Below are 27,729 nucleotides of genomic sequence, written 5' to 3'. Positions count from 1 at the left end.
AAGTCCACAAGTGTGTAAAGTCAGAGTGAGAAAGCGTCGACTCCTGCTTTCATGCTGTGAGGTACTGCTCCATTTTAAAAACATGAAGATTCAGACCAGATTTCACCTGGACCTTCTCCAATAGTGGCCAGCAGCAACTACAGGGAAGACTAGAAGAACATGTAGTATTTTCCCCACACCACTTGGCCTTCACCCCAAAACTGCCAGCAGTGTACCAGCATTACTATGAGATGGGTATTTCCTGACTGAGTTCTCTAAACCCATTTCCCATGTAAGACAATATGGCACCCAGCTTTCAGTCAATCCAAATTTGGGCTGAATATAGCATGTTATGAAAGGATTTGTTTTTATTCAAGTTTCTTTTTTCACAACAGGAGTAGTAAGTCAATCTGTTTGGAAAACCACAAACTCCATGGCAGAACTGGATTTATTTATAAGTTACGGAATCTGAAGTTATCCTTAAATACAAATAATACAGAAGCAAACACAAAACTTGTTCCAAAGAAACAGGAGAGTGACTAAGTGCACAAGGTCGGGCTGGAATCATGGGAATTGAAATCACTGTTTTCTGTGATCATTTACTTACATTTAGAGTAGGGGTCCTCAAACTTTTTAACCAGGGGGCCGGCGCGCGGATGCAGTGGCAGGCAGTCACCTGCGGCTGCTTGGTTTCCCCCCAGCCCCCGGCGGGGGTGTCTGTAAATACCGGGGGCCAGATTGAGGACCCTGGGGGGCCGTACCCGGCCCGTGGGCCGTAGTTTGAGGACCCCTGGTTTAAACCAAAACTGAGCCCTTAGCCCTGCAATTTACAGTGCACAGAGAACCTGGAACTCTTGCCTAAAAATAGTTGACAATGCATTATCGTAAATTGTATGGGCATAGTTTTAAAATTCTATATGCACACAAAACAGGATAAAATCTATTTTCTAATACTTTTAATTCAGCTGGGTTTTCCAGTGCTCCTGTGGCCATGTCAGAATGTTTAAGTAACCTGTGTGCCATCTGAGTACATAAATATGCTGAATTTAATTCCAGCGATCTATTCTCCAGGGACTTTCAGCTCAGCATGGGTAAAGAGGTAATCATGAAGATCAGGAGACTGTGTGAAGAGATATCTCCCCTTTTCCTTAATTTGTGATTGATTTAGATGCTTTAATATCATCTTGTTCATTTTCTTAAGCTCTTCTATGTTCTTCTTTTCAGATATTAGTCTGCTTGATATTTGGTCCATCTTGTTCCTAGTTTGAACTTGAAAAGGAAAATGTACCACATTAAATTGGCAGTATTTAAGTCAAGAGCATCACTACCCTCTCTTGCATTCCTCTGGGAGTTTGTAGGGAATTATGACAAGTAAAAATATTGAAGAGGAAACCAACTGCAGAACCTCATGAGAAGTTATGCATCTGGTGGAGTTACCTGATCACTACTTTCTTTAATTGCTTATTTTCTGTTTTATTCAGTTTAGTGCAGTGTAATAAAATCAAATACAGCTCAGACAAATTTTGCAGTCTTCAGGAGTGTATCATTCCATTAGTGTCCACAGGAAAATGTTTTATTTAGGGGCTCCAAGATACTATTTGTGGGCAGTATGCATCTGTATTTTTCTGAAAGTACAATTACTTAAACACACAGCAGACTACAGTCACATCACTGGAATCCCTAAAGCATTTAGATTAAAGGAAAATTCTTGCAAATATTGGCATTTGGAGGCCAGTTTCCTCCGGAGCAATATGCAGTATCCATCATGGACACTGGAGCTATTTTTATTTTGGCCTTCTGAAGTTAACAAAATTTACCTATGCGTTTTGAAGCCTAAGTCCAATGGTGCCAGTGTTAAAAGACTCTGTCTCTTTGAATTGTGACATCATCTGAAACACTGCTGGAAATCAGTTTCAAAGACCACAGGCCGCCACCAACCCGAGCCCAAGCAAATTCCTTTAATCCCTGTAAGTAGCCTTTTCACTATCACTTTAACATTTTTCTACTAGAGAGGCACATTACTCGTTTTTCTGTACCAGAAAAAAATACTCTTTTTTTCTAGTTTTAGCAGCAACCTGTTAAATAAATCTGGAATTCAAGTATGAGGTATTTTAATTAGGGTTTTACCATCATTCCACTTTAAAATTTCCTTTGTGCTCTTTACGTGTCTGATATTCTATTCTCTGAGCGCTTGTGAGCAAATTCAGTCAAGAGCTAGGATTTCCTGTTCATAAAGAAAAATGAGGATTTTTCCTATGCTCCAGCAAATTCCCTACTACAGGATAAAAGAAATCTTGATTTTGCATGGATCCCAATTAATTAAAAAAGGACTTTTAAGTTAAAATAATGCACCTCATACTCTGCTCAATACCATTAGCCCAGAAAACCCCAAGTTCACAAGGACTCCGTAAACCAAGGTCACCTGTAGCCACGTGTTTAGCCAAGCCAACCCCACAAGTCCAGCCAAAGCAGAACAGTAATTATGTCTACAGGCTCAATGCTATGTGCCAAGTGTGGTATATCTTTCTAATTTTTTCTTTCTTATGTCTGAGATATTCTTAGTTCCAAACCAATTTCCAGTCAGTACATAGCTGGCAACCTTCAGGTCTTTTTTCAGGTAGCCTGATTTAAGTGTTAGCCTGGCTGTAATTCCATTTTCAGTGGAATGACACCAGTAGTGAGTTCTATCTGGAAAGGAATGGAAAGCATGTTTTCAAAGTATCTCACTGCCATACAGTCATGTTTAAATTTAATTTAATTTCCACTCAGCATTTTTAGCAATATTATACACAGTATAATCCTGCTGAGCAAAATTCTTTACAGCTGTTGAACCTTATAAAATCTTTGCAGTAAGAACAAAATTGTGCCTTTTAGCTCAGAGAGTAGAGGCCTGTGATTTTGCACCCAGGACCAACACCCACTGTCCATAACCAGCCAAAGCCTTTGACCATGCAATTCCAGCAGTAGCATGCTATAGGGCAGCATGATACATTTCAGCAAAGTTCTTCTTCCAATTGGCCTTACATTTTTATGAAGCACTCTTTGGTTTACTTACTTATTAAGAATATTACGAATGAAACAAGTGCCAAACTGACGATCAGAGAAAGAATGAAGACGATGAAGAACAGACACTGGTTTCTTACGTTGCTCCCTGCCATGTTTTCTCCAGTATCACCAGTGTTCTCTTCCTCATCTGTTATGAGATGACAAATCATTTGGTGACAAAGTTTGTTAAGGTTGGTTAGGATAAACATGACAAAATACTTCTGACTTCATGACACGATGCAGAATACATTGTCATTTTGGCCAACAGATTTTATTTCCTGTGATACTGCATGAGAAGGGAAGAAACCAACTTTATGAGATCAGCTTGAATTTGGAAGTATAAAACCAAATACATCTGCTATAGATGTTGGATTCAACAAAAATATTTCTGTTGTTGAAATACACTGTTTTCTTGAAGTTGACCTGTTTTACAGCTCAGTTTTACATATACAAAGGTTGCAATGAAGTTTTCATGAAAAGGCTTTCTAAGGGCCTGAATGGACTCAAACTTTTCAAAAGAGAAGAGAGAATAATTAATACTGAAAACCTAGGTACAGATTCATCCTACTCGTTCATCCTCTAGATCTGCTTCTTTTTCTGTTTGACCAGAGAGTATCCCTGGGATGATTAATTTCCCAAATCAAGCATCTCATTTAAGCTCCTGATGCTGGATAGTATGCATGTAAGTCTTGACTTCTTATCTTAAAACAAATGGCTTCAATATTTTTATTCTTCTTCAAGTTTTGTTGGTTTAATTCCAGTAAAGAATGAGGTACATATCCTTCCAAACTGTCAAAAACGGAACAGATTCTCACATGGACTACGTATGTTGTCCTTCAAGCACATGAAAAATGAGGGGGAGAAAAGGACAAGTAGTTGCTATGCTGCCTTTGAATCAGCACAGCAAGCCAGTTTATTGCTTTTTGAAGAATTTGTTGCATATCGGGAAAATCAGTAGTTTCATAGAAAGAGTTGCAATCAAATGAGAGGTGGCAATAAGCCCTAAAGATAACAGGCAAAGTCAAATGAACACCGTGAGGAAATTCATGTGAACATAAAAGAAATTTATAGTTGAGCCAGATTTGCTTAATGCCAAGTTTTGTGCCCTACTATAACTACTTACTAAGGTTTGGCTTTATTTTATGTTTTTGGGGGACCAGGGAGCTAATGTAATTTTATTTTGGTGTCAGTCTCATACATCCTAAAATTACAGGCAAATTACTGCAATTTCTTCTCCTGTAATTGCTGGCTTGCCATTCTGAAAGGAAGAGTTGCATGTGCATCTGTGAAAAATATACTTCTAGATCATGTTCTTGGTTTAGCTGGTAGAAATCTCAGAGGTCTTTGAAACTGAGCCTGCAGGGATAAAGCTGAGGGAAGGCAGCATATGCCATTACAGCATTTAATAATGAGCCAACCTGGGGCTGAGCAATTCACTGAACTAGTAGGAGATCTCTGGGAATGTCTCAGCTTTTCTTTATTGCGTTTAGCAAGCTCCTGCCTGCGGGTAAGTTGAAATCTTTTAATATTTGGGGTTTGGGTTTTTATTTTTATTCCCTTAGCATTCATAACAAATGCATCATATTCTAAGTGCCTGCACCAATACTGATTTCCAATCAGAATAATAAGGATGGGGAGGGCCTGCTACTGCCGTCTCTCAAGCATACTAAGCTATCAGTAGAGGTCTCAAAAGTGGTTTGTGCTTGCTCTGCATAATGAATGCTTCTTACTATTTCAGCTGGCTGAATATGCCAGACTGTGGTGTTGTGAGGAATCAGTGAGCACACATTCTTGCCAAACTGCAAACAGCGGGACCATTTTCTGATCTAAAACATAAAGAAATTACTGCATGTCTGCTACCAAGGCAATCAAAAGGTATATACATTTTAAATCACTTTTAACATGATTGCTAGTGTGATTATGCCAGGTCACATTAAGCTACTGAACAAAAGGATTGCTGTCTACTGCAACACTCCTGAAACCCTGGTTTTAAACCAGATTGGGCATCTGCTATACTAAAAATAGATTGTTCACAATATTTTAGTATTTATCAGAAACTGAAAAATACCCCACAGATTTCACTGATTTTCTGGCAAGGGAATTTTATGCTGCTGAATAAGGCAGCTAAGGACTGTGAAAATTTTTTTTCATGTATTTAACTGATGGGGTAATATATCCACAAAATCTCCCAAGTGTTTTTTTTCTAAAAAGTATTTTAAAAAAAATAAACCTAGAAGGAGCCAAAGCACTTTACAAATTGATGCATAAAGTATGTATTAGGCTACCTTCATTTACTGCTGAAGTGTGAGGAAAAGCATGCCCATGATTATTCCACAGAACAATATATGATTCCACAGAACCCTCTATATTTACCTGGAAAGTAAAAAATACTGTCTGATAAAAATTACAAAAGAAAGCAAGACAGTCACACTGCAAAGGGTTTCTTTGACATTAAAACTGATTTATCCCAGAAGTGACAATACCAAGATGATCTGCATATGAAAGTTAAGTAGCTTATGTCTATCATCTTTGTGTTAAATACAGAAACCAGCACCACTCTAGTTAGTTGCATTAGAAGAAGTTAGAGGACTCAAAAACAGAAGTAATGGAAAGACATGTAAGTCCTATAAGTAGAAGTAGAATGATCAAATTGTGGCCATCTGAAACTCATTTAAACGTAGCTGTTGTTCTATAGTTTTTCTCAGTCAAATTTGCCATTACAGTAAGGGAAATAAAAGCAGATTCAAATATTGTTATGTGGAATGCTGCTGAAGAACTCCAGGTGTTAAGATGTTTTCATGTCACAAAGAACTCAAATATACTGTAGCTGTCACTGCGTGAAAATATTTTTGGTTGCCATGAGAAATCAAAGATAAAAGCCATATAAAACCAGTAGAAGTGTGAGAGCCCATATCTGAAGGTGAAAGTAAAGAGAGTCTGGGAATTAAAATGCTTAAAAGTCTCATGGGACATTTCAGATAACTGGTTTGAGTCCTTAGGAGATGTGTCTTAAAAGAACGAATATAAATTCTCTGGTGTTTCTATTACTACATGTGAATTTTAGTGCTTGTGAAGAGTTACGGTGCTATTTATGTAGTAGGTGTATGTTGAGCATTAGTAGAGACATTATCCTGCATGGAATCACCTCATGAATCCCAATGGAAATTGAAGATAAGCTCAGGCTTGACAGTGAATCCCTAGCCAAATGCAAGGATTTTTAAGAACCTAATAACTGAAATACTCAGCAGGAGCAGCTAAACTATTAAGCTGATCTGTCTAAATTATGCCATTTTCAAACTTTTTCTTATATTTTTCATTACAGAGTTTTACACATACATATATTGACCTATTGGGCTGTTGACATCAGTGATACACAATATGGGCAGCCTTTTCAAATGTTATACATAATTCTTTTTTGATGGCCTAATCTATGTATAGAAACCCACAGAGCATCAGCTATCATACATACCTGGCACATGTTGGGACCCATCTGGACAAACATTTAGTTTGTTTAGGTTGTTTAAGGAATCAACTACATAAAGTTTTCCTTCTTCATGAGCATCAGGCAGGTTAATTTCCAAGGAAGGCCTCTCCATTGTATCTAAAATAAATAATAATTAAAAAGGTATATTAAAACATGTATATGGGAAATAACTGGTAACAGTTGGCTTCCTGTTCTAAGGAAACGCTGAGCAGCCTTAACAGCCCTTAAAATACAGGCATTTAAAGGACCAGCACACTTATTAGCCCTTGAAGGCAAGGGCAGCTCAGCACATAGCACTTGTTTATTTTTGGAGATCTTTGATGAGTACAAGATTTCATTTCTACATTGTGTATACATATGTAGGTGTGTGGAGAATGGGAAAAATCTGTTTGACTGGCTCCAGCATTGATGTGAATGTTAGTTATTTAGTTGTATAACCCTTCTGGTTTGGTGCATACTTGGTAAGATGTAGGGTGATATCCTGATCACAGTGACAGCCAAACCTTCACTGGCACTGCCAGGAAGGATGGCACTCAGATCCTCTGCTTTCAGCATCAAATAATTCAGAGATAAGACAGAGAAAGCAGGTACAGATGTAGGAGATAAGTGGTAAGAATATGGGTCTGCTTATACATCTTAAAATACCACTGTGAAGTTATTATTTGTGGAAAATGGAGCAAAAAACAGTCTTCTGATGTGGTTCTACTCCATATAGATGCTAGTTCTGGACAAATTAAAGCTGATGACAAAGTCTTTTCTTCAGACTAATACTTCTTCCTTTGAAAAAAGTACTGGATGGGGCTCAGTCAGCAAAAACAGCTTCTCTGCAGAGTCTGGGTGCATGAACTATTGAATGATTGTTTGTGTAAATACAGTTAGGAAGGAAGATTATATATAGAAAAGAAGCAATACCTAAGCAGGCTCCTCTATGAATTGCACATTATTTCTTAACAGTCTTGGTTTTCTTTATGCTACCCTGCCTGACTCCGAAAACATCTTCTAGAAACAAAATACAGTTCTAGCCATAAGGACATGCAGATGATCTAACTAGGCATCTTCAGCTACACTGCTCACTGAAAACTCCCTCTGTAATTATTGAAGAAATATACGTACCTCCAGGTAGTATTCCTCTTATTCTAAGATAAATCTTTTTGACCTTACATTCACAGTCTAAATGTACCTTTCCCTTGCTAGTGAATGTGAGGAGGGAGCTCACAGAGACTAGTTGAGACTTGGAGTTGAATACATCTTACCCATTTTGTACTTTATCAAAGTTCAGTTTTACCTGCCAAACGTAACTCAGCACTTCGTGGGATGCAAATCTCCTGTTGATGGAGGGTGTTAAGCACCTAAGGGTGGTTTCTGCATCCTCGATGGCTTGAACAGCCCTCTTGATGTGCCTCTGAGCCCTCCTTCCCTCTCCAAGTAATAGAGAACGCAGTGTGGCCAGATTCCTAACATATCACATAAATTAAAAACCTAAAGTCTGAGGAATATAGCCCTGAGTGTTTACAGAAAAGACCCACTCCTTCCGTCATCAAACCAAATGCAGAAGATTGTCATAATTCCCCCAAATTTGAGCACACAGCCAAATAAACATTCACTGAGCCTCAGTAAGTTTGAAGACCAAGTGCTTAAATTGCTCCTGACAATGGGGCTCGTTCTCCTGGTAGTGGAGGTTGACAGGCCTACATGTACAGTTTAATAGGGTATAAGGAAAGATTACAGCTTATTTTTTCCTCTGTTCAGAATTGTTGCTGCAAGGCACAAAGATAAGGTAGAACAGCTGGCATAGTTGTGGTTATGCTTACCTAGTGTATGATTTTTAGGCGTGCAGCAATAATGTCAGGACGGACGGCTGTGTCCACTGCCCTTCCCCTATAGCATGCCCGTGGTGCCAGCAGCACATCTGCTAGCTGCATCCCCACCAGCGCCGCTCTGCTCTCTCCACACAAGCACATTGTGGTCAGCCACAGTCATGACAGAGCCCTGCATTTCAACAACGGCGCGCTAGAAGTTACCGCCTCATGCACAGAGGCTTTTGGTTATTTTTAGCTTCCTAATAGCAGTAGTTTCTCTTGGGTATTTTGATTAGTACCTCCGTGAAACTTCAGGGAAGGCTATTCTTAACAACTTGAGCTGTAATAAATGTGAGTACCTTTGGTTCATTAATATTATAAATTATATGTTTCTGCAGTCATCATTAATTACTTAAAACGATTTCCCCACTGTGCATGTAACTGCAACGAAGATAACCACCGTTAATTCAACAAAGGCTATATTAAATTTGTTTGATTCCACTGACATGCCAAACAAAGCAGAGAGGATACAGACATCAGTGTCACTGGCCAAAAAGCAGTCATTGATTATTGTCCCAACAAACTAATCTAAACATTGGGGGTTTTGAACTTGCTCTATCTTGTACTTTAACCTTGCTTAAAGTCATTTTTCCTCACTCAACTTTTAAATTTCTTCTTAAGCTTTCATGGTAAAACTAGAACTTAGAATGAGAACACACTAAAAATTCTTCACAGGAAAAAGGAAATCAAGTCTAAAAGGAATTAAAAACTGGGAGAATGAAATGTTACTTACAACAAAACTATGTTCAGGTAATGTGCCAGAATGGAAGAAATCAGCCAGTGAAAATCACCCGGAGAAATCTTGTTCTGCTGTTCCTCTCTCTACTTTTAGACCCATAGGAACCTGTCAACTCTTGCAGGACCCATGAAGGCAGCTATGAAACAGACTGCCTCTTTCAATCTATATTTAGAGTTCATCTTGGCTTAGTATACTGGCTTCACAATATTGAACTGTTTAAAAAGAAATTGGCACATATACAGCTCCTTTTTATTACACTGGAATTGTTATGATAATACCCTATCATGAAGAATGAGGAGGTTTGTTACTGATGATCAATATTTCACTAACCTTTTGGTTTATGATGGCTTTTTAAAACTCATCTGCTATGCAGAAGAGTCATCTCTACAACACTGTAGCTATGAGTAACCAGTTTGCTATGCAGAAGAGTCATATCTACAGTATTACGGTCATGGATACTTCAAGGGCATAGACTAGAAAAACCAGGGTATTTTCCTCCTCCCACACACACCTTACAAATTCAAGCAGGACAGTATTATGGGATGGGCTAATTTGTACGGCATCCTTAGTTGTTCAAAGAATAAATTCTGAGGAAATGTTTGTGAGTACTGGTAATTGCTCCTTCACATATAGTTCTTTTGATAACTATTTTTTTTTCTTGCTGATCTGGCAGAACATAACGCTACAGCACACTGTAACGACAGGCAGCTGACACTTACACGAAGGGACCACAGCTTAGAACAACAAATCCTTTCTGAAGCCATTCTATGTCTAAAATTTTCAACCCCTTCAAACTGGCATTAAATGTATTTGTCTTTCAGGAAACAACAGAGAGAATACATCTTCTGACTCATAGTTCCCACCCCAAGCTGACAAGCTCTGCTGCTGCCCAGTCTGAGCAGCTGGGCCAGTAATGCAGACGTCACAAGCTTGCTCCCTTTCCACAGGGGTCTCTCCTGAAAGTCCTCCCTCCAAACAAAGATATGCAAACCAGAAAAAGAATCTCACCTCCATCCCCAAAAGATTCCCAACACCCAGCCCTCTCCAGCTGTAAGCTTGAAAAGGTCTACAAACCCATCAGACCTCTGCAGGGCCGCAGGACAGCCCACCCCACCTCCCCCTCAAACAGCCTTGGAAGCCGTCCTCGTCTGTGTGGTTGGCAGCTGCAGTGTAACAGGGGAAAGGGCACCACCAGCCAGGAGGTGCTGTAGAAAGCCATTTGGCATAAAACTGGCAGAACAGGAAGCCATCAAAAGCCCTTTACACTAGCAAAGCACACCAAAAGTGACTACCCAGGAGCTGAGAGACAGACCAGCAGTCTTGAGGGAACGGTTTAACTCAAAGCGGGTATAATCCAGGGCTGGGCAAACACAGGCAGACAACTTCACCTAGTTCTAGGATCAGAAGTTTCTTCTTCATTTGTGTGACAAACACTGACCAAACATGTAAATTATAGCACAAATTTCAGTTGAAGGCCCTGTTGAAGTCTAAGTTTCATAAGCCAAACAAGTTCTTAGAAAATTGTTTGAGAAAAAAAAAAGTTCAAAGGTACAAAATAGATAAGCACATATGGATTTTCTGGAACAGGTTCTGCTATAATCTGAAACTAAAAAAAAACCACAAACAAACCCCAACCAAAAAACAACCACCACGAAACCAGACTTTCCTTATCAGAGCAAGCAGTAGTTTTCAGGGCGTGGGGGTGGTTTTTAATGGGGGTGTAAGGTTTACTTCCTTTGCTAATAACTCGACCTGCAGTTTTAAGGATGTTTATTCTAAGAAGTGCTTGTATTTATAGATCTTCTGGTTCAGAAACTCCAGCTACCTATGTTTTAGTGTCTTTATTACATAACCCTCCCACACCGCACCTTCCTTAAGACAAACAGTTCTCAGTTACTGGCACTGTCAGTCCTCTAGAGCCAGAAACTGAGGGTAGAGGAGTCGTTTTCAACATGACCAAAACAGGGCAGCTGGAACGGCTCCTCGAAGATAAGGGACAAGGTGTTTTGCGGTACCAGAATATTTTGACCATGATACACATGATTACAAATCAACAGTAGGCTGTTGTGCAGACCATACATAAAGAAGATATACCTTCAAAACACAGCCAGGTAGAGTTTCACATTGCATCTACTAAATCATCAAGACTACCCCAACCCCACGTCTGAATGGGCAAATACACAAACCCATCTGTTCCAGCCTGTAGGTTTTACTAGCATTCCAGCTTTCCATTCATGTAGTAATCACTTTTACACAGAGAGCAAGCAGTGAGAAACATCTTTATTCCAAAAATTAAACACCCGATTTCAGACCATGAGAAGCTTGTTTTTATCTTACACTGAGGCGAGTATTTGTCATTCACTACTTCACTGTAAGTGAAGGTAATTGAACTTTATAATCTCCTTCAGGTTAAAGTCAGACTAGGTAGAAATTTTTGTCCATCTGCCATTGAAAAGTTTAAAAAATTACTAAAATAACTTCACATAAACAAGTTCATCTCTTCATATTAGCATATTCTTACCAAAACACTCGGTCAATGAATTAATTTAATTTACCTTTATATAAAGTGAGGAATCCAATCTTACACATGGCATTTGACTAGTGACCCACCCCATTTAACAGTTCAGTTACAATGTATTCAGCCTTTGAGCAAGTTGCACCTAATGCAAGCGCTATAATGTATCCCCGCACCCAATCTTCTATGGATCTATATACAGTGTATACACAACTAAGCAACAACATGCATTATATTTACAGATTTTATACAACATCCCAGTGCGTAAGTGCAAGCTGTGACTACAGAAATTTAAAAATACATTTAAAGGTTACAAAACTATTTTAAATATGGAAATTGAACCCCATGGAAGAGATCTAGAAAAATTCCCCCACGTCTGCTCTTTTGTCACGACATTTACTTCTAGCCTTTGTCCGGGCCTTGAATGCTGCAGAGTTGTACAAGTGCTACAAAAGAAAAAGAAAAATTAATCACAGATGTTCACAAGGGTTATGTCCTTTAGAAACTTTTATGTTAAGAAACAGCTGAAAGTATCTTTTTTATTAATCCATGAAGTAAATTGGTAGACGTTCTTAAATTAATAGTATATATTTGCACCAAAACAATGATTCATTTTATTATGTATACATTTAAAAGAAACTTGGACTGTATAAGAAAGGCTGAGCTAGAAGCAATTCTGGAAGCCAGTCTATCTTAAACATCATACAGACACAATGCAGATTAAGTTTGCCCCCAGATTAAACTTGGTAACACCATTCCACAAACTGTTTGTACACAGGATAAGTACGTTCACAGCCAACAGAACAAAGTCACCCCCCTCGTGTCAATTTTCAACTAGGGAGTTCGGGATACTGTCTTTATAAAAAGACTCAGTTTCTATGGTTTCCTATAGGTCCCTACCCCAAAACCTACAGTTCTTGTAAGAGCCCAAAGTTTCACACGTATGGAGCATGAACTAAGTACCAATCAGCAATCAAGTCAACCTTCAGACCCCCTTGGGAGAAAAGCAGTAGCAGACATGTGCCTAGTTGAGCTCTTATTTTAGATTTTCCAAAACACATACAAGCAAGGTTTGGTTTCATTCAGATGAATATGGGGCACTGTTAGAATTAAAGTGACAAGTTTAAAGATGATGGCTTGTCAAGTGGGTGTTTGGAATACTATTAAATTCAGGAGAAATATATTAGTGTGTAAAGTAAAGAAAATACAGTAACATACCCTTTCAAACCGAGATATCTTCATTGTTTTAAGAGTTGCAGCATCTAGCATTACTGGTGGACCAAGCTCAAAAACATTCCGGAGAAAGTCATTTGACTAAACAAGAAACACACCAAATGATCAGTTTCTTCTCCTGATTATTAAATCTCCAGTAAGAAACAGCAGCAATTAAGACATAAATCTTAGATCTTCTTATGCAATTAAGCCAGGGAATGCTTCCTCCTTTGACCAGAGTAAGGCTAAGAACTAAAAATGTCCTCCTGAGAAGAAAGAGACAGCTTCCCCATGACCTTCATATTTTTTTTTTGTCCCAACCAATTAGACACTGTTCTGTTACATCCTCTAGACAAGATCAGGCAGCCGGAAACAGACCCATATGGTTTCACAACACAATTTTAAAGCATCTGACCGTATATTGGAAAATCTGAAAAAATGCTACATATGCCTGGGCTCCCTCAGTCATATAAAAATACAATTGACACTGGACTGAAGATTTTAACACCATGATTATTATAGCAATTTGGAAGCACATGCTCCTATGCTACAATTCCTGCTTCTGCTTCATATCTAAACAGATGACTAGTGAACAGCAGTTCCTACGACAGAGATGAGGACTCAACCCTTCACTTCTAGAATGCTGTCATCATCGAGCTGCAAGTTGTGTTCATAATTTTTGACTAAAACTTTGCATACCTTTTTACAGGCTTGAATAGGAAGGGTTTATAGCTTTATTGCAGCCAGATGGCTACACTACTCTGCTGAAAGACAGCATAAGGATTCAGGAAAAAACCCTGAAGCTAAGATAATTCAGCTTGAATCTCCTACTTCTTGGAGAAGTCTTCTAATTAATAAGCCAGTATACTCAGGCTACAGCTCCGAAGGAGCTCACCCCAACAGTTCCAACCCACTGTAGTTCATTTTGCAAGTGCTGTCTTTTAACCCTTCTAATGCAAAGCCCATCATTCTACCAAGTTCTACTCATGATTTTATAATTCAGACTGAATTACTATGAAGAAGCCAGATGGGCAACAACAGTCTGAGCATGTACCAAACAGCAGCTCACCTGCAAATGATATTGCATCCCCGACCCCAGAATCTCCTTGAAGGTATCATAAGTTTGTTTCTTAACCCAGCAGTCAATATACATGCGCTCAGGTCCAAACTTTACCATCTCTGTAGGAAAGTCACGTTCCTATCCAAAATTAAAGGAAACAACAAATATGATTTTAATTCAAAGTCTTTTGTATTAGGAATTTTATATATATCAATGAACTTTATTTTCATTAATAAATTTGGCCCACCAAAACCTTACAAATGATATAATATGCATACACTGAAGATTTGTTCATAAACTGATGCACACCTGAAGTTAAATCTCATATGAGACTTGAAGCTGACATTCTTCAAGTCAGAAAGCATTTTAAAAAAAAGAACACTTAACTTTCATCTTTAAAATTACTTTAAGAATTGGACTTATCTCCAGAAAAAACAGTTCTGAGTGCAGGAGTCACCTATAAATCAGTTTGTAAGCTTCATTTAGTCCTCTCACCTTTCAAGTGCAGCAAGCTACATATGTGACAATGGAACGTAACAAATGCTACTAAGGACTCAGATTCTTCTACAGGCAGAATTGTAAAGGTGACTTCAAATCACTTCAAAGTCTTCTCCTGTTTCCTAGATGTTTAACTGTTCTGAATGTCAACTAATATTTAGTTCGTCTTACCCGCACAGCAACATAAAAATTATCCAACAAATAAATAATCTAGTTTGAGAGGTACAAGATAACAATGTATTTAAAGTGACAATGTTAAAGAAGTTTAACATTTGCCTTAGAGGCTTTACTCAGAAGTTATGTCACTAACCAGGTATTTTTAGTCCTGCTTTGTGTATTGTTCTCTTAATCTGGATACAGAAAACCAGAAGATTACCGCCCAACAATTAGGACGACACCCCTCCTCATACACAAACATTTCTTTGGCCCCCAACGGAGGTTCCATTTGGAAATGTATCTTACTATTAACTTGCTCTTTGTTTATTATGGACCGAAGTTCAGTAAGAGATAGTACAATAATATTGCACAGAATTCAGGACACTAATTTAGATGTCCTACAAAGCTTGCTATGAAAAAAAAAATCTGCTCATGGTATAAAATAAAAAGAATTTAGTATTTACAAATGCAATGCTTAGCCTTCTTTAAAGAAAAAAGAATATTCTTCAATATGAAAGTCAAGTTTGGAACAAAATAAACCAAGTTTGACTTACTTTGTCCTACACTCCTAAAAAAGCAGCTATATTTTGTGTAAGTGATCGGAATTTCCAATCTCATTTGAAATAGTTTTTTCCTGTTGCTTTCACTGAAACAGTAATTCTATTTAATAGAAAAGCCCTTTTCATTAAATTGTACACTACACAGTTAACAATCCAGACATTCAAAGTAAGAAAAGAATCACCTCAACAGCTCGTAGGACATCTCTGAAGACAGATCGCTGCTTTCTTTTATCTACTTTGGCTCGGTGCTTGTTTCCATCAGTAGCCAGAGCTCTTAGTTTCTCTGTTAGAAGTTCCATATCTTCATAAAAAAAATCCTAATGCACCCCACCCCAGAAAAAAAGAATAGTTTTTTTGTTTGTTTGGGGGTTTTTTTTGGTTTTGGTGTGGTTTTTTTTTTTTTTTTTTTTTTTTTTAGTTTCTGGCCTCAAGATCCATGCAAATAGGAAAATAGATCTGACTTCTGGGTAGACCTCTACACAAACTGTTACTTTGTTATTTAAGACAAACTGTTACTTTGTTACTTAATGAAGACACAGATGGCACTAACTTCCTGTACTTCCATTTGCAACCTTTAAACTAGCAAGAACAGTCACAGCATCCAGTTTACCAAGCAGGATACTATCAAACTCTGTTCTGGTAGTCTGAGCCACATGAAACAGTACAGCTCCTTCAGTGTGTCTATATACCTGTCAATCTGTTTTGCTCCACAATTCCAAGGGACTCAAAATGCTTAACTGATAAGCTGAACCTGGCTGCCACTCTGGTCAACGAGCTGAGGGAACTTTCAGGCTATTAGCACAGAATTCACACTGCTGGAGATGGACGGGGAGACACCATTAGACTGACAGTATGAATATTTAGTCATAAGTCTTGCATGGGGTGAAAAATTAGAAAGCAGTTTTAAAAAAATCCTCAACAGAACACTCCAAGTAAACTTCAATGTATCATCCTTTAGCAGGAAGTATGTTCTCCCCTCCATTTACAAATTCTGAAGTAGTTTACCTTGATTAGTAAGAATGTATGTAAACTTATTTAAAAGCAGGGGTTTTTGCTTGTGTTGTTTTTTGTTGGGGTTTTTTTGGTTGGGTTTTTTTTTGGGGGGTGGGGGGTGTGTCCAATCTGGATGTTTTGTCACATCAACTAAATGGGCTGTTTACTTGATGCTTTTTGCAAGAAACTGGTCAAAGGTAAAACACGGCAATCATTTTTAATCTGTGCTGATTGTTAAGGATCCAAATAATGATTAAAGGGGCATTACCTCAATGGAATGGAGTGATTTTTTAGCAAATATAGTCTTACTTGTTAATGTATTTTAAGATTTTAGTTACTTGCAGTCAGTTCGACCCAATAATGGATCAAGTTCTTTTTTTTTTCTTTCAAAGTTGAATTCCATAGGAAAGAATTCCTACTGTCTGCAATTGTATATAAGTCTCAGCGTATTGTTTCAGATTATGCAGTGTTAGTGTGTGATGCATCCTGACTGAATTGAAATTATCTTTTCAACTTCAGACAGTGTTCTGGCAAAGCACAACAGCCTTGATCAAGCTAGGATCCATTCAGGTAACTCTTGCAGACTGTGCCATGGGTAAGTGGAGACTATTTCCTTCAGTGCTGTCAGAAAAACAGCTCAAAAATTAATAAGGCATATTGAAGAATGTAAAGACAGGTTTAGGTGTATATGAGGTGCTACTGAGAAGCTTGCACCTAATCCAACTCAAAAACAAACCCCACGGAATCTCACCAAATGTAGTAATACTGATATCTGTGCAAGTCCTTTCAAAATCTCCCCTTCTAAACTGACTAGTCACCAACTGACTAAAATAGTCACAAATGCTGTGAAACCATCACGCAGTAACTAGTTACTCTTCTCAAGGTACCTAAATAAGGATACTGGAAAAACAATACTACAGGTCAAAATGGTTTCTACTAAACGATAGATTTTTAGCTATGGAAGCAGAATCGTGCAGGTTAGGAATCACTGGAACTTATCTGCCAAAGTATCTAATGAGTGTTCCCACTACAGTAAACAATAATGTTTTACCTTGGAATCTATATAGGGTTTTTTTCCAATCAGCAACACCTACAGTGTGTTGGATTTAGATTTTAAAGCCTGCACACGACATTTCTAGTTGCTCCTCAGTACTGTCTGATGCATTATTTACTAATATGGAAAACAGTGTAAAAATGATAATTAAATTGCTGTCAACCATTGCTATACCCACTTAGACTGGGGCAGACTCACTACAAAGAACATAACCCAGTGAATTACCTGCCACTTGCTGAGATCTGGGGTGCTACACAACGCAGTAAATAATATGCCTTGTTATCATCCCCAATGCAAGAAAATTTAGCTGCAGTCATCTACTTACAGCATCTGTCTCACGTGCCAGTTCAAACAGAAGCGCTAGTGTTTCTCCAGCAGCTATTCTCATGTTGAGATCATCACAAGACAGCAGACTTGGAAGTTTATGCAAGTGCCTAAGGAATAAGTCACATTTCATTAAGACGTAAATTCTGTGAAGACTGTTTCATTGCATATAAAACTGGACATTACAAATTTTGTTTTCCAAGAAAGATACTCACATTTCAATTTTCTTCTTCACTTCATTCATTGGACAAATAGTCAACAACAGCGTCCAGGCTAAAAGAGCGCTAATGTGAAGTACAGTGTTATGGGTACTTGATACACCATTAGTGTCTCTGTCTCGCTGATAGGCCTTTGTGAAGATGTTTTCCAGGCATTCCATAGTAGAGTGCAGCTCCTGAACAGGGGAAAAAAGATAACGGAAGTGGCTTAAGATCCACACATTTTCATAATGTCCATTTATATATTAAAAAAATATTTATCCTCACCGTAATGTCATCAGTGATGATGAAACAGCAAATCCCTAAGCAGGTTGCACACTAGACAACAGAAAAAAGTCAGTATTTTACATTAAAGTTACTGTTGACAAAAACCTTCCAACTCTGACCTTTGAAATTTAACATCAGGAATAATGGAAACTTGAGATTAAGACCTTAACAGACTACAAGTCTTTGACACTTTTTAATTCAGCCACTGTCTAATAGTTAGCTCTCAGATTCCATCCACTGTCAGGATCATTTTACAACACAGACTACCCACAAGCCTTCACTTTTCATGCTGTATTATTTAATATAGCTTACAAAGCCCTTCCAAAAAAGCTACATGTAGCACCCCTCTCACCCAATTATTTTAAATCTCACTAGGATTCACTAGGAGAAATCATGCTGCTAAACAGTAATGGACATATATTTCTTCACAGCTACAGGAAGTATTTTCCCTCCTCTGCCATCTATTCCAACTAAATGTCATGAAAACACTGAACCTTCAGGAGCTTTTCCTAGAACTTTCCAGTTTTTGCTGTGAGGTCCTACATATCTGTTCCCTGTTCCCCATATTCTACTCCATCTTCTCTTACAAAGAGGAGACTCAAAATTACACTTAAGCAGGACAAGCTTTAATAGCGTTTGTAGAAATGGCTGCTGTTGAACCAACACTAACTCTTCTTCCAGCTGACAGTATCTATTGTAACACAGCTTGAGCACAACAGAGAAGCAGCCAGTGATGCAATGATAAAGGCAAGTTGGAGAATATTAGTTAAAACTGATTTTTTTAAAAAAAGTCTTGGTAAGAGCTTTAGACTGTCTTCAGTCAGTATTTAAAATATATCACTGACATATAGACAAGATGACTGGGCGAAAAACTTATACTTTTGGTAGTGTGAATGTATCAAATATGTAGTTCTAAATCTGCTATATGCAATTTTATCATATATAAACACATTTGCATAAGCAACATTCCTCTTGTTAAATGCTGTTAAAGAAGTTAAAGTTAATACAGTAAGGATACATAAGTCAGGGGGAACACCTTCATTTTTTTATATAGGACTTCAACATCAGCACTCAGAACTGCAGTACAGAGACTGCAACATAGTGAGTTAAGAGACTTGACAAGGTAGTTTCTAGCTTGAAGAAGAAAGTGACCTTCAACCTCTAGGTAGAACTTTTTAAGCCAGTGAAAAGTACTATGCATCATTTAGAGCATATGTCAATACTCTGAGTTTACACTAGTGAAGTAACCTTTAGTTCTGGATTACACAACAGTGAGCTGGTCAAAACTCTGTCCTTGTCTGGCAAATAAACATTTTATACTTACAGCCTGTCTGGCTTGGATACTGGCTGTTCCATCACAGACAATCTTCTTCAGAACTGGACCAAGGGTCTTAAAAATCTCTTCACTTTCAATTCCTGACCCCATCTGCACACACAGAAGACATGCCAGTCCGGCAGCTGCACACTGTTCATCGCTCTTACCTAGAGATTAACACATTATGATGAGTAATCACCTTGTGCACTGCCTCCTTCCTTTAACCCTTTGAAGATAATAGTCTGAAAACTTGCAAATGGAAATTCAGAAACCAATACAGAATGTCATTTCAGTTAATTTTCTACGTCAGTTAAAATATGACATCTAAAGTAAAAAAAGGAATGTTAGATTAACATAACTAAATTATTAAGCACTCTATAAAGTACTAGAGAAGTCTCACAGTCTTAATTCCTTTTGAACAGTGAGCTATTTCATTGGGATTATTGCTTTCTAATAGCGAGCATATTAATTACCTTTCTTTATGCAGCGTTCAATGCTATCAGCTAGTGTCATTCTCCTTTCCATGACAAATTCATATAGTATTTTAGAAGAAAAAGCACTTTTCAGACTTTCAAGAGCTGCTTGTCTTGTCTTTGCACTGTTGGAAGACAGAAGGAAGACCTCTTGGAATCAGCACATACCAGTTAAAGCTCAGCCTTTATTTTTATATGTAGTTTGTATTTGCCTGCACCCAACAGAAAAGTAACCCACAGAAGTACCATGCAGTATGAAATGCAACAAATTTTCTCCTTCTTCAAGGACAGAGAAATTTTCATTGCAGATGGAGCTCACAACAGTGCACCAGACTAGAAATAAAGCCATTTTACTGCAAGCTATTAGGAAAGTCTGACTCTCACTTATCCAAAAACTCAATGGAGGGGAAAAGTTCTGCTCAGATCCAGAAGAAAAGCCAGTCCCTCCCCAGCATGAAAACACTGTAATTTCAGTAAACATATAAAAAAGTTTTATGCATATTTCCTTTATTATGTCAGAGGAAGCTAGTACACAGTGTATGAATGCATTTCTTCAAAGCATACTATACCTCTTATCCAACGTAAGATCAATAAATCCCTTCAATTTGTATTCTAAGTCTTCTTGAGTGGCTTCTTCATCAACTTCAGGCCCTAATCCAGAGGAAATAATTTAGTCCTGATATGCATTTTATTAGCAGTCACAGTAGTACCCAACACTTAATGTTTCCAATACTAATAAGAAAGCAGTTTAACACAGACAATAGCTACAGAATTGTTCAGTATTACAGCAACAGAATGGTGTCAAGACTACTACATCAAACTGCCCCTTAAAATACTTCAGCAAAAACTCATCTATTCATACATCTGAGCTGTTTCTACACCTGCTTCTTACATGTGCCAAGAACAAACGAGTGAACTCATCAGATCTTACATAAACTTGCTACAACTGACACCCGTCAGCCAATCCTGTCAGCAACACATTTTCATCCAGTCCACTACATTCTATCCCTGGAGTACACTGGGGTGTTCACTACTGATGCAGCAAGTTCTGTCTAAGCAGCCTGTCCTATCTGGCATCACTTCAGATGCCTCTGCAACAGCAGTTCAGTTAAGAGTAACAAGTATTCATAGGGAAGGTTCTCTGCCTTATCCCCCTGTAGCAGGCTTTCAGGTCCCCTACTCCCAAAAAAATGACATTAGAGCAGCCCAAGTTGCAGAGATGGTAGAGGAGACAAAGTACAAATCCAGTTCAAAACAGGCAAAAATGTGATTTTTTCCATCTCAAATTCTTCTGCAGTTCTTACCACCTCAACTATATGTTATAAAAATCAATGTCTTATAATGACCTTAAAATTCTTATTGTCTCCAAAAGTTAGCACTGTATAATTTTAATAGAAAAAAGCCTAATAGTTTCATGAGAGGCTCATGAAACCAGGAATATATTCTTACCAAACAAAAACAATAGCCACTAGATTAACAATCACACAGTTTACCAGGATGTCATAATTTTGCTACTGCTACTTACAGTCTAGTACTTAAACACCTAAGTCAACTCAGGTTTTATGTTTTTAAAAAGATGAATAGATACAAGTGAAAGAATATACCATCCTCAGTGAAGCTAGCAGGATCACTGAAGCCACTGCAGTGGCTCATAGTTTCAATTGAAGCATCTTCATCACTAAAAGGCTGCACATTTCTGGGCTGACCACCTTAAGGAAAGACAAAAACAATAGTTTGGTCATTTTTCATACAGAAAAGGAAGATCAGAACACCAAAAAGTAGAATTCAACCGCCCCAACAGATTCACTTTCCTTGACCCAGAAAGCACATTTTCTTCCTCTGCTGGTTCCTTTACTCCCATCTGTTCTGAAGACTTAGTTGGCTCTGTTCTGGAGGATTATTTGTGAATGGTGGGGAAGAACCCGCCTAAGTTTTCAAAGTATTGGTAAAATTCCTAACTCTAGGTTTAGGATCTTTCTACAATCAACTTCAGGTTAAGGCAAATTCCTGTGACTGTGTTTTAAAAATAGTTCTATATTAATTTAACTTAGGACAAAATACCTAAAATAGACTGCCATACAATCTTTATTTTTCAATTTTGAGGGACTTCAGGCCAGGATAAGTTATACATTTAGACAAACATACATTACCCAGTTCAATGCAGGATTTATGGGATTAAGTGTAGTATGTGCAGCATCAGCAATGTCCAACCCTGTTTTAACACTGAATTACAAATACAAGCCAGAACATCAAATGCTTCAACAGGGGAAAATTATTTTCCCTCTCAGGATCAAGAAGGCCTCAGGGCTCAGTAACTTCAGTCTTTTTGAAGAAAGCATCATTATTTTATACCTGTATCTCATTGTTAGAGCATTAAGAGTTGGAGGAGTTTCACCTGATAATACTGTGATCTATCACTGTCCTATCCTAGCCCTTTATTTGCATCTACTAAAGTTAATTAAAGAAGAATAAAAAATGTTGAATAAAGAATAGTATCTCTGTTATTTCTCCAGCAGCTCCCAGATGTGATTTACAGATGTGCTGGGTTTGGCCAGGCTAGAGTTAGTTCTCTTCATAGTAGCTAGTATGGGGCTACTATGTTTGGATTTGTGCTGGAAACAGTGTTGCTACTTCAGGGACGTTTTAGCTGTAGCTGGCCAGTGCTTAGGCAGAGTCAGGACCTCTTCTGTGCCTCATCCCACCCCACCAGCAAATAGGCTGGGGGCGGCAAGAAACTGGGAGGGGGCACAGCCAGGACAGCTGACCTCAACTGTCCAAAGGGATATTCTGTACCATATAACATCGTGCTCAGCCATATAAAGCCGGGGGGAGAAAAGGAGAGGGGGACATTTGGAGTGATGTTTTTTGTCTTTTCAAGTGTCTTACACATGATGGAGCTGAATATGGCTGAACACCTTCCTGCCCATGGAAAGCAGTGAATGGATTCCTTCTTTTGCTTTGCCTGCACGTGTGGCTCTTGCTTTACCTATTAAACTCTATTTCAGCTCACAAGTTTTCTATTACCTTTCTGAGTCTCTCCCCCAACCCACCAGAGGAGAGCAAGCAAGCAGCTGTGTGGTGCTTAGTTGCTGGCTGAGGTTAAATCATGACAACAGCACTCATAATTCTGCTCTTCGACTCATTTTTTGTGGTACAATTGATTCTAAATTATTTAACGTGGCAGTGCACAGCTCTTGCCAGATTTAGGCTGGCTTCCTGACTACCAAGATCCCCCAAACGCATACTGATCTGGGCAGAATCAACCTCGAGGTCATCACTGTCCAAGTACTCTCCAATGAAGTTAAACTCACACTCCAGAGGTTTTGCTTCATGGGAATTTTCTTCATTTGCGTCAGGGAAGTTCATGGGAAAGAATGACAGGCAGTTCCTTCACAAATTAAAATAAAAGCAGCTGCAGAACGACCCAGTGAACTGCTCAGCTCCTGAACATTTGATACTAGAGACAGATGCCGCTCACAGCCACGGCCGCCTGAAGTGAAATTCCTCACCATCCCACAAAACCTCCGTTCTGCCCAGGCATCAGCACCTCAGCCACACACATTCCGGATCCGCGTTAAGATTATTTTATAGCATCCTCTTTTAGGCTAAGAAGATTATTTTAAAGAGACTGCTGCCTGTGGGAGCACAGCGCGCTGGCATACGGCCACACCAGCCACCGGAGTGACAGCAGCAGCCGCCCCCCCGCCCCGGAAGGGCCCACGCCGGCGGCGGTGCCGCAGCGCAGACACCGGAGGCCGTGCGGGCCGGGGACGCGCCCCAGCACCCCGCGGGCGCCGCCTCCCCCGCCGCAGCCCGGCTTCCCGAGGGCGTCCGGGGGGCACCCGCGACCGCCAGGAGGCCCTCGGCGGGGCCGGCGCCGGCCGCTGCCCTTCGGGCGCTGCTCACCGCCGGCCGCTGCCCTTCGGGCGCTGCTCACCGCCGGCGGCGCCAGGCACGGCCGCCGCCCGCCGCCTCCCCGGGGCCGCCCGCGCCGCCGGGCGCATGCGCGCAAGCGGCGTGAGGTGGCGGTTTCGCGGCCGGCTCCTGCCAGCCTGGCGGCGCCGCCCGACCCGGGCCCGGCTCCGTCCCGCCGAGCGCAGAGCTCCACGGGCACGCCAGTCCGCCCTGCCGCTTTCCCACCAGCCCCGCAGGCAGCCGCGGCGCAGCCGGCCCGCCCGGCCGCGGTCTCGCCGGCCCAGGCCGCCCTCCAGGCGGCTCGGACGGCCACGGGAAACGCTGGGGGAACTCCGCGCTCCGCGAGGCCGCCCGCCCCCAGCCCTCGGCCGCCGGTCCGGCCGCGCTCACCTGCTCCGCGCTGGTGGTTGCTGCCCCGCTTCTTAGGCTTGGGCATGGTCGCAGCGGCGCTCGGCTCGGCTCCCGCGGCCCCTCTCCGGGTCTCGGTCTCTCTGCTCCCCCCCGCCCGGGACTCAGCGACAATCAGCCGATAGAAGAGCAGGATCGCTTTTTACTCCAACGCCTCTGCGAGGCCGACTTCCCGAACCGGGGCAGCGGAGGTGATTGGCGAAAGCAGGCGGAGGACGAACCGGCGGCGAAGGCAGAAATCCCCGTGGAGGCCCGTGAGCGGAGTCGATGCATCTTTCTCCTCTCAGACACCCGGGGCTAAAGGCGCGGAGGCGGCGCCGGCGCCGGTTTTATAACCGCGCCGGGCTACGGGGGCGGGGCCACGCGACGCGCCGTTGCCGCTGCCAATGGCCGGGCGCTGCGACGGCGAGCGGGTGACTCAGTCGCGTGAGCCCGTGACGCGGCCGCGCCGCTACCCAGTGGTGGGGCTGGGACGTCACCGGCGCTTCGCGCGCGCCACGCCGCGGTGTACGCTGGGGCGCGGCGGGCTCGCCCGGCAGCCGGCGGGGGCGGGGAAGGGCGGGGAGCGGGGGAGCAGGCGGGCGGTGGCGGTGGCGGGGCCCGGCCTCACCCGCCCCGCCGGTGCCGGCCCGCGGCTCTGAGCCTCCGGCTGGGGCTGGCAGCGGCCGCCTGAGTCCGCACCGTGCTCAGCGCCGCCGGGGGCGGGCGAGGGGTCGAGCGAGGGGCTGCGGGCTGGCGGGCCACCCGCGCCCCCTCACCGGCAGGGCCTCCGCGGGGCGGGCGGCGGCGCGGCCCGGCCGCCCAGAGCGCACCCAGCCGCCCATCGCGGCCCCCGCCGCTGGAAGCGGAGCTGCCGGCGCCGCGCAGGGGGCACTTAAGGCCGCGAAGGGCGGGGGGAAGCCCCGGGCGGCCCCAGCGGGCCGGGCGAAGCTGCGCTGCTGGGGTGCCCGTGCGGGTCGGCCCGTGCTGGGCTTTTATATCGGGTCCTGTGCCGCGTTCGTGGCTGGCGGGGGAAGGTGTGGGCTCGGCTCCGCCATGGGAAGTGCTGTCGGCCTGCGGGGCGGCTCCGTCCCCGGCCGCAGCCTGCAGCTGGCGGGAGATGCCGGAAGGGCGCGACCCTGTGCCTCTCCTTTAAAAGCGGACGTGCGGGATAGCTAGCTTGCTTCCTCGCGACAGATCTTCTTCCACACACAAAAATGTTTTTTGTCGTCACATTTTTGTCAGTTACATCTTCCAGTTTAGAGACTTGCACTTCACGCGGTTTTATTTGTAATCCCAAGCTGATTTTTTTCCTGTTTTCTGCTGAACTTCAAATGAAAAAAAAATAGGATAGCATTCCTGTCCACCACAAAGAGACTGGTTTATAATATTTCTGAAATGTGAATGTTTCTGTGTGATCACCAATGGGCTGTAACAGGATTTGAGGGAGGGAAGACAATTTTGCAGAACATGCTGAGTTGCATAAGACATGATAGCAATTACACTGTTTGAGTTCCTTTGCATGCGAAATATATTTACTCTGACTTCTGGCAAGGTAAACTTCCATAATTCTATATAAATGTTACATGAAAAATAAAGTAAATGGGGTTTACTGACCCATTTGTGCATGTTGAGCAACGAAATGCTAGTATTGTCTGTTTCTAGAAAATGGTAGCTGTCAGTTGTGATACCTGTGGGCGCTGGTAGAGCCTGATGTTTTGCATTGCTGTGCAGTTTGAGCCTCCTGGCGAACAATTGCTTGGGCATGGGAGAGACAAATTTCTGAAAAGGTCTAGTAAGTTCTTTCAGCATCCTATTCAAGAAAAGAGACAAAAGTCAGTACATACTGCATGCGTAGAGGACAACGTATGAGTGTCCCAGGGGCAACAGTTTTTCTCCTTCAGGTTGAAATGTTAGAGCAAAGGACAGCCTTCCAGGTAAGCAGGTGGAGGAGCTGCAATTAAATACAGAAGGCATAACTGTACCCTTGGATACACGAGAGTTAATTTTAGAACAAGGGAGCAGTGCTGGATAAGCTACACCACCTGATAGCAGCCAAGCAAACTTGTACAGTGGGAGTATTTGAGATGCAAGATGGCAATAGCATTTTATTAAGGTCAGCCATGTCCTAACAATTTCCTTCGTGCTGGCCTTCTTAATACATAAATTAATCTCAGAGGTGCAGGCTGACTGGCCTAGACTTAACTAAAATCATTGCCTTCGTGCACGCAGCCCCGTTCCACAAGAATGCTGCTGGCAAGGTTGAGGTTTAATGCTGAACTCCTTGCAGGTATGACAGAGCGTCATACCTACAGAACAACGTGCAGAACTGTGCACACACACATGGTAGTCCTGTAGCAGGCAGGCACAGCAGCGGTAGTACCTTATGGTGGAAGTGAAAGAATGAAATGTCAGAGCCCTTGTGTGTTTGAAGGTGGTCTCAGCAGGAGAGGCAGAAGAGAGAATGTTGCAGCTGAGGTGGGAAAAGCAACTGCTAAGGTACAAAAAAATGTAGCCAGAATGGGACAACCACAGTAAATTACAAAAGGTGACAAAGCCAAAGAATTTGTCACTACTTTGGATATGTGACCACTTTGAATTTTACTTGGGCTTCTGAAATACACAGACTCCAGGTTACCAAGTTTCCCTGGTACTGTGGCCAGCAGTTCAATGAGATCGCACAAGTTGTGTATCACTGCTTAGTGCTGCCGTCTGTGGCAGAACAGACTCTTTGTCTCAATTTCTGACTTCTTGCCCGCTATCCTGATTTATCCTATTGGCAGGAATGTGTGGCGCCAGTAAGCTGGCTCAAGACAACTTTCTAACAAAAAATCTGGCTAAAAGGAGAGTCACATGGTGTCAGCAATCTGTATACCTATACTCTAGTCTGGCTGGTGCTAGAGCTACTGGTGTCAGGGGTGTCACAGTCCCATTGGCACCGATGATACCAGCGGTAGGTGAGAGGTGACATCCTTTGGAGAAATGCATTTTATGAAGAGGCAAGGAGAGCAGGGGGAAGAGGGTGCCAGCAAGGCAGGCATGGCAGTGGCTTCGCTACCAAGCTGGAGCAGCCCCACAGCACCCAAACAAGACCAAAGCAGGTCTGGTGGCAGTTAAGAGTTTCAGCTAAGAGTATAGGTTGCCAGTGACAATCCAAGTGACCAAATGACAAGGAGGTTTGAGATCAAAGCAGAAAGCACCGTCAGTGAGTCTGGGTCAGAATTGGGTTCAGTGACAATAACCAGGGCCAGCCAGCCACCAGTCTGGTCAGCATCAGACAGGCCTGCAGTGATGGGAAGGATCCGAGATCATTCAAGGTGGCTCAGGGTTTGGACCAGCCTGTGCATGGCCAGCCACAGGCATATCTGTAACATAGCTCAGGCAAGGACTGAGGGAGAGTGCTTCAGCGTTAGCAAAGCTCCTGAGCTTCTCACAGCTTTTTCTCATGCAGCGGTCTGATCCAAAGCCATTGCACTGCACCATGGCAGAGCTGCCTTCAAGCACAGGCAGCTTAATGCTGACAAAGGCCCCAAGAAAATGTCTAATGAAGAAATGCAGCCAATCTGAGGGACATATGTATGTGACTGACTCAGTGTATGTGGTTTAATAAGTGTTTGTGTGCCAGAGTTTATTCTAAAGGCATGTAAACTATCATCGTGAACAATTGGTGGCATGG

The 27,729-nt window shown here is 41.7% G+C and overlaps 2 protein-coding genes across 9 annotated transcripts; both read right to left on the bottom strand.

Moving 5' to 3' along the window:
* Positions 1 to 409: 409 nt before the first annotated feature.
* LSMEM1 (leucine rich single-pass membrane protein 1) lies at positions 410 to 10,676 on the bottom strand. Of its 7 annotated transcripts, XM_055807787.1 has the most exons (6): positions 10,115 to 10,227; positions 8,320 to 8,497; positions 7,794 to 7,962; positions 6,494 to 6,625; positions 3,035 to 3,172; positions 410 to 1,248 (listed from the first exon to the last, which is right to left on the bottom strand). In XM_055807787.1, the coding sequence occupies exons 4-6, from the start codon at positions 6,618 to 6,620 to the stop codon at positions 1,040 to 1,042; spliced, it is 474 nt and encodes a 157-aa protein (XP_055663762.1). In that variant the 5' UTR covers positions 6,621 to 6,625; positions 7,794 to 7,962; positions 8,320 to 8,497; positions 10,115 to 10,227; the 3' UTR covers positions 410 to 1,039. The 7 variants fall into 7 exon arrangements, with proteins under 7 accessions (XP_055663762.1, XP_027649289.1, XP_027649288.1 ...); XM_027793488.2 differs by lacking the exon at positions 8,320 to 8,497; XM_027793487.2 differs by lacking the exons at positions 7,794 to 7,962; positions 8,320 to 8,497 and adding an exon at positions 9,101 to 9,318 and having other exon boundaries at positions 10,115 to 10,226.
* A 695-nt stretch (positions 10,677 to 11,371) lies between these two features.
* Positions 11,372 to 24,392, bottom strand: IFRD1 (interferon related developmental regulator 1). 2 transcript variants are annotated; one of them, XM_055807785.1, is made up of 12 exons: positions 24,057 to 24,392; positions 21,356 to 21,460; positions 20,321 to 20,402; positions 19,752 to 19,876; positions 19,288 to 19,445; positions 17,964 to 18,014; positions 17,694 to 17,872; positions 17,480 to 17,588; positions 15,290 to 15,424; positions 13,903 to 14,031; positions 12,840 to 12,935; positions 11,372 to 12,067 (listed from the first exon to the last, which is right to left on the bottom strand). In XM_055807785.1, exons 1-12 carry the CDS (start codon positions 24,100 to 24,102, stop codon positions 11,978 to 11,980), a joined length of 1,305 nt encoding a protein of 434 aa, XP_055663760.1. In that variant the 5' UTR covers positions 24,103 to 24,392; the 3' UTR covers positions 11,372 to 11,977. The 2 variants fall into 2 exon arrangements, with proteins under 2 accessions (XP_055663760.1, XP_055663761.1); XM_055807786.1 differs by lacking the exon at positions 17,964 to 18,014.
* Between the last annotated feature and the right edge of the window lie 3,337 nt (positions 24,393 to 27,729).

This window comes from Falco peregrinus, chromosome 6 (genome assembly GCF_023634155.1).
Source record: "Falco peregrinus isolate bFalPer1 chromosome 6, bFalPer1.pri, whole genome shotgun sequence".
Classification (NCBI taxonomy): Eukaryota; Metazoa; Chordata; class Aves; order Falconiformes; family Falconidae; genus Falco; species Falco peregrinus.
This window is presented reverse-complemented; position numbering and strand designations above follow the sequence as displayed.

Bases quoted from the DNA above. Each gene is read 5' to 3' on its own strand.
- IFRD1 (XM_055807785.1), bottom strand. From the start codon at position 24,102: ATGCCCAAGCCTAAGAAGCGGGGCAGCAACCACCAGCGCGGAGCAG. The intron at 21,461-24,056 runs GTGAGCGCGGCC...TCTTTCCTTAAG, and splicing joins CAACCACCAGCGCGGAGCAG to GTGGTCAGCCCAGAAATGTG. The intron at 18,015-19,287 runs GTAAGTATAAAA...TCTGTTGTCTAG, and splicing joins GTATCCAAGCCAGACAGGCT to TGTGCAACCTGCTTAGGGAT.
- LSMEM1 (XM_005242108.4), bottom strand. From the start codon at position 10,525: ATGAAGAAGAAACTTCTGATCCTAGAACTAG. The intron at 6,626-10,494 runs GTGAAGTTGTCT...TATTTATTTTAG, and splicing joins ACTTCTGATCCTAGAACTAG to ATACAATGGAGAGGCCTTCC. The intron at 1,249-3,034 runs GTAAGTAAACCA...TTCCTTTTCAAG, and splicing joins ATTCGTAATATTCTTAATAA to TTCAAACTAGGAACAAGATG.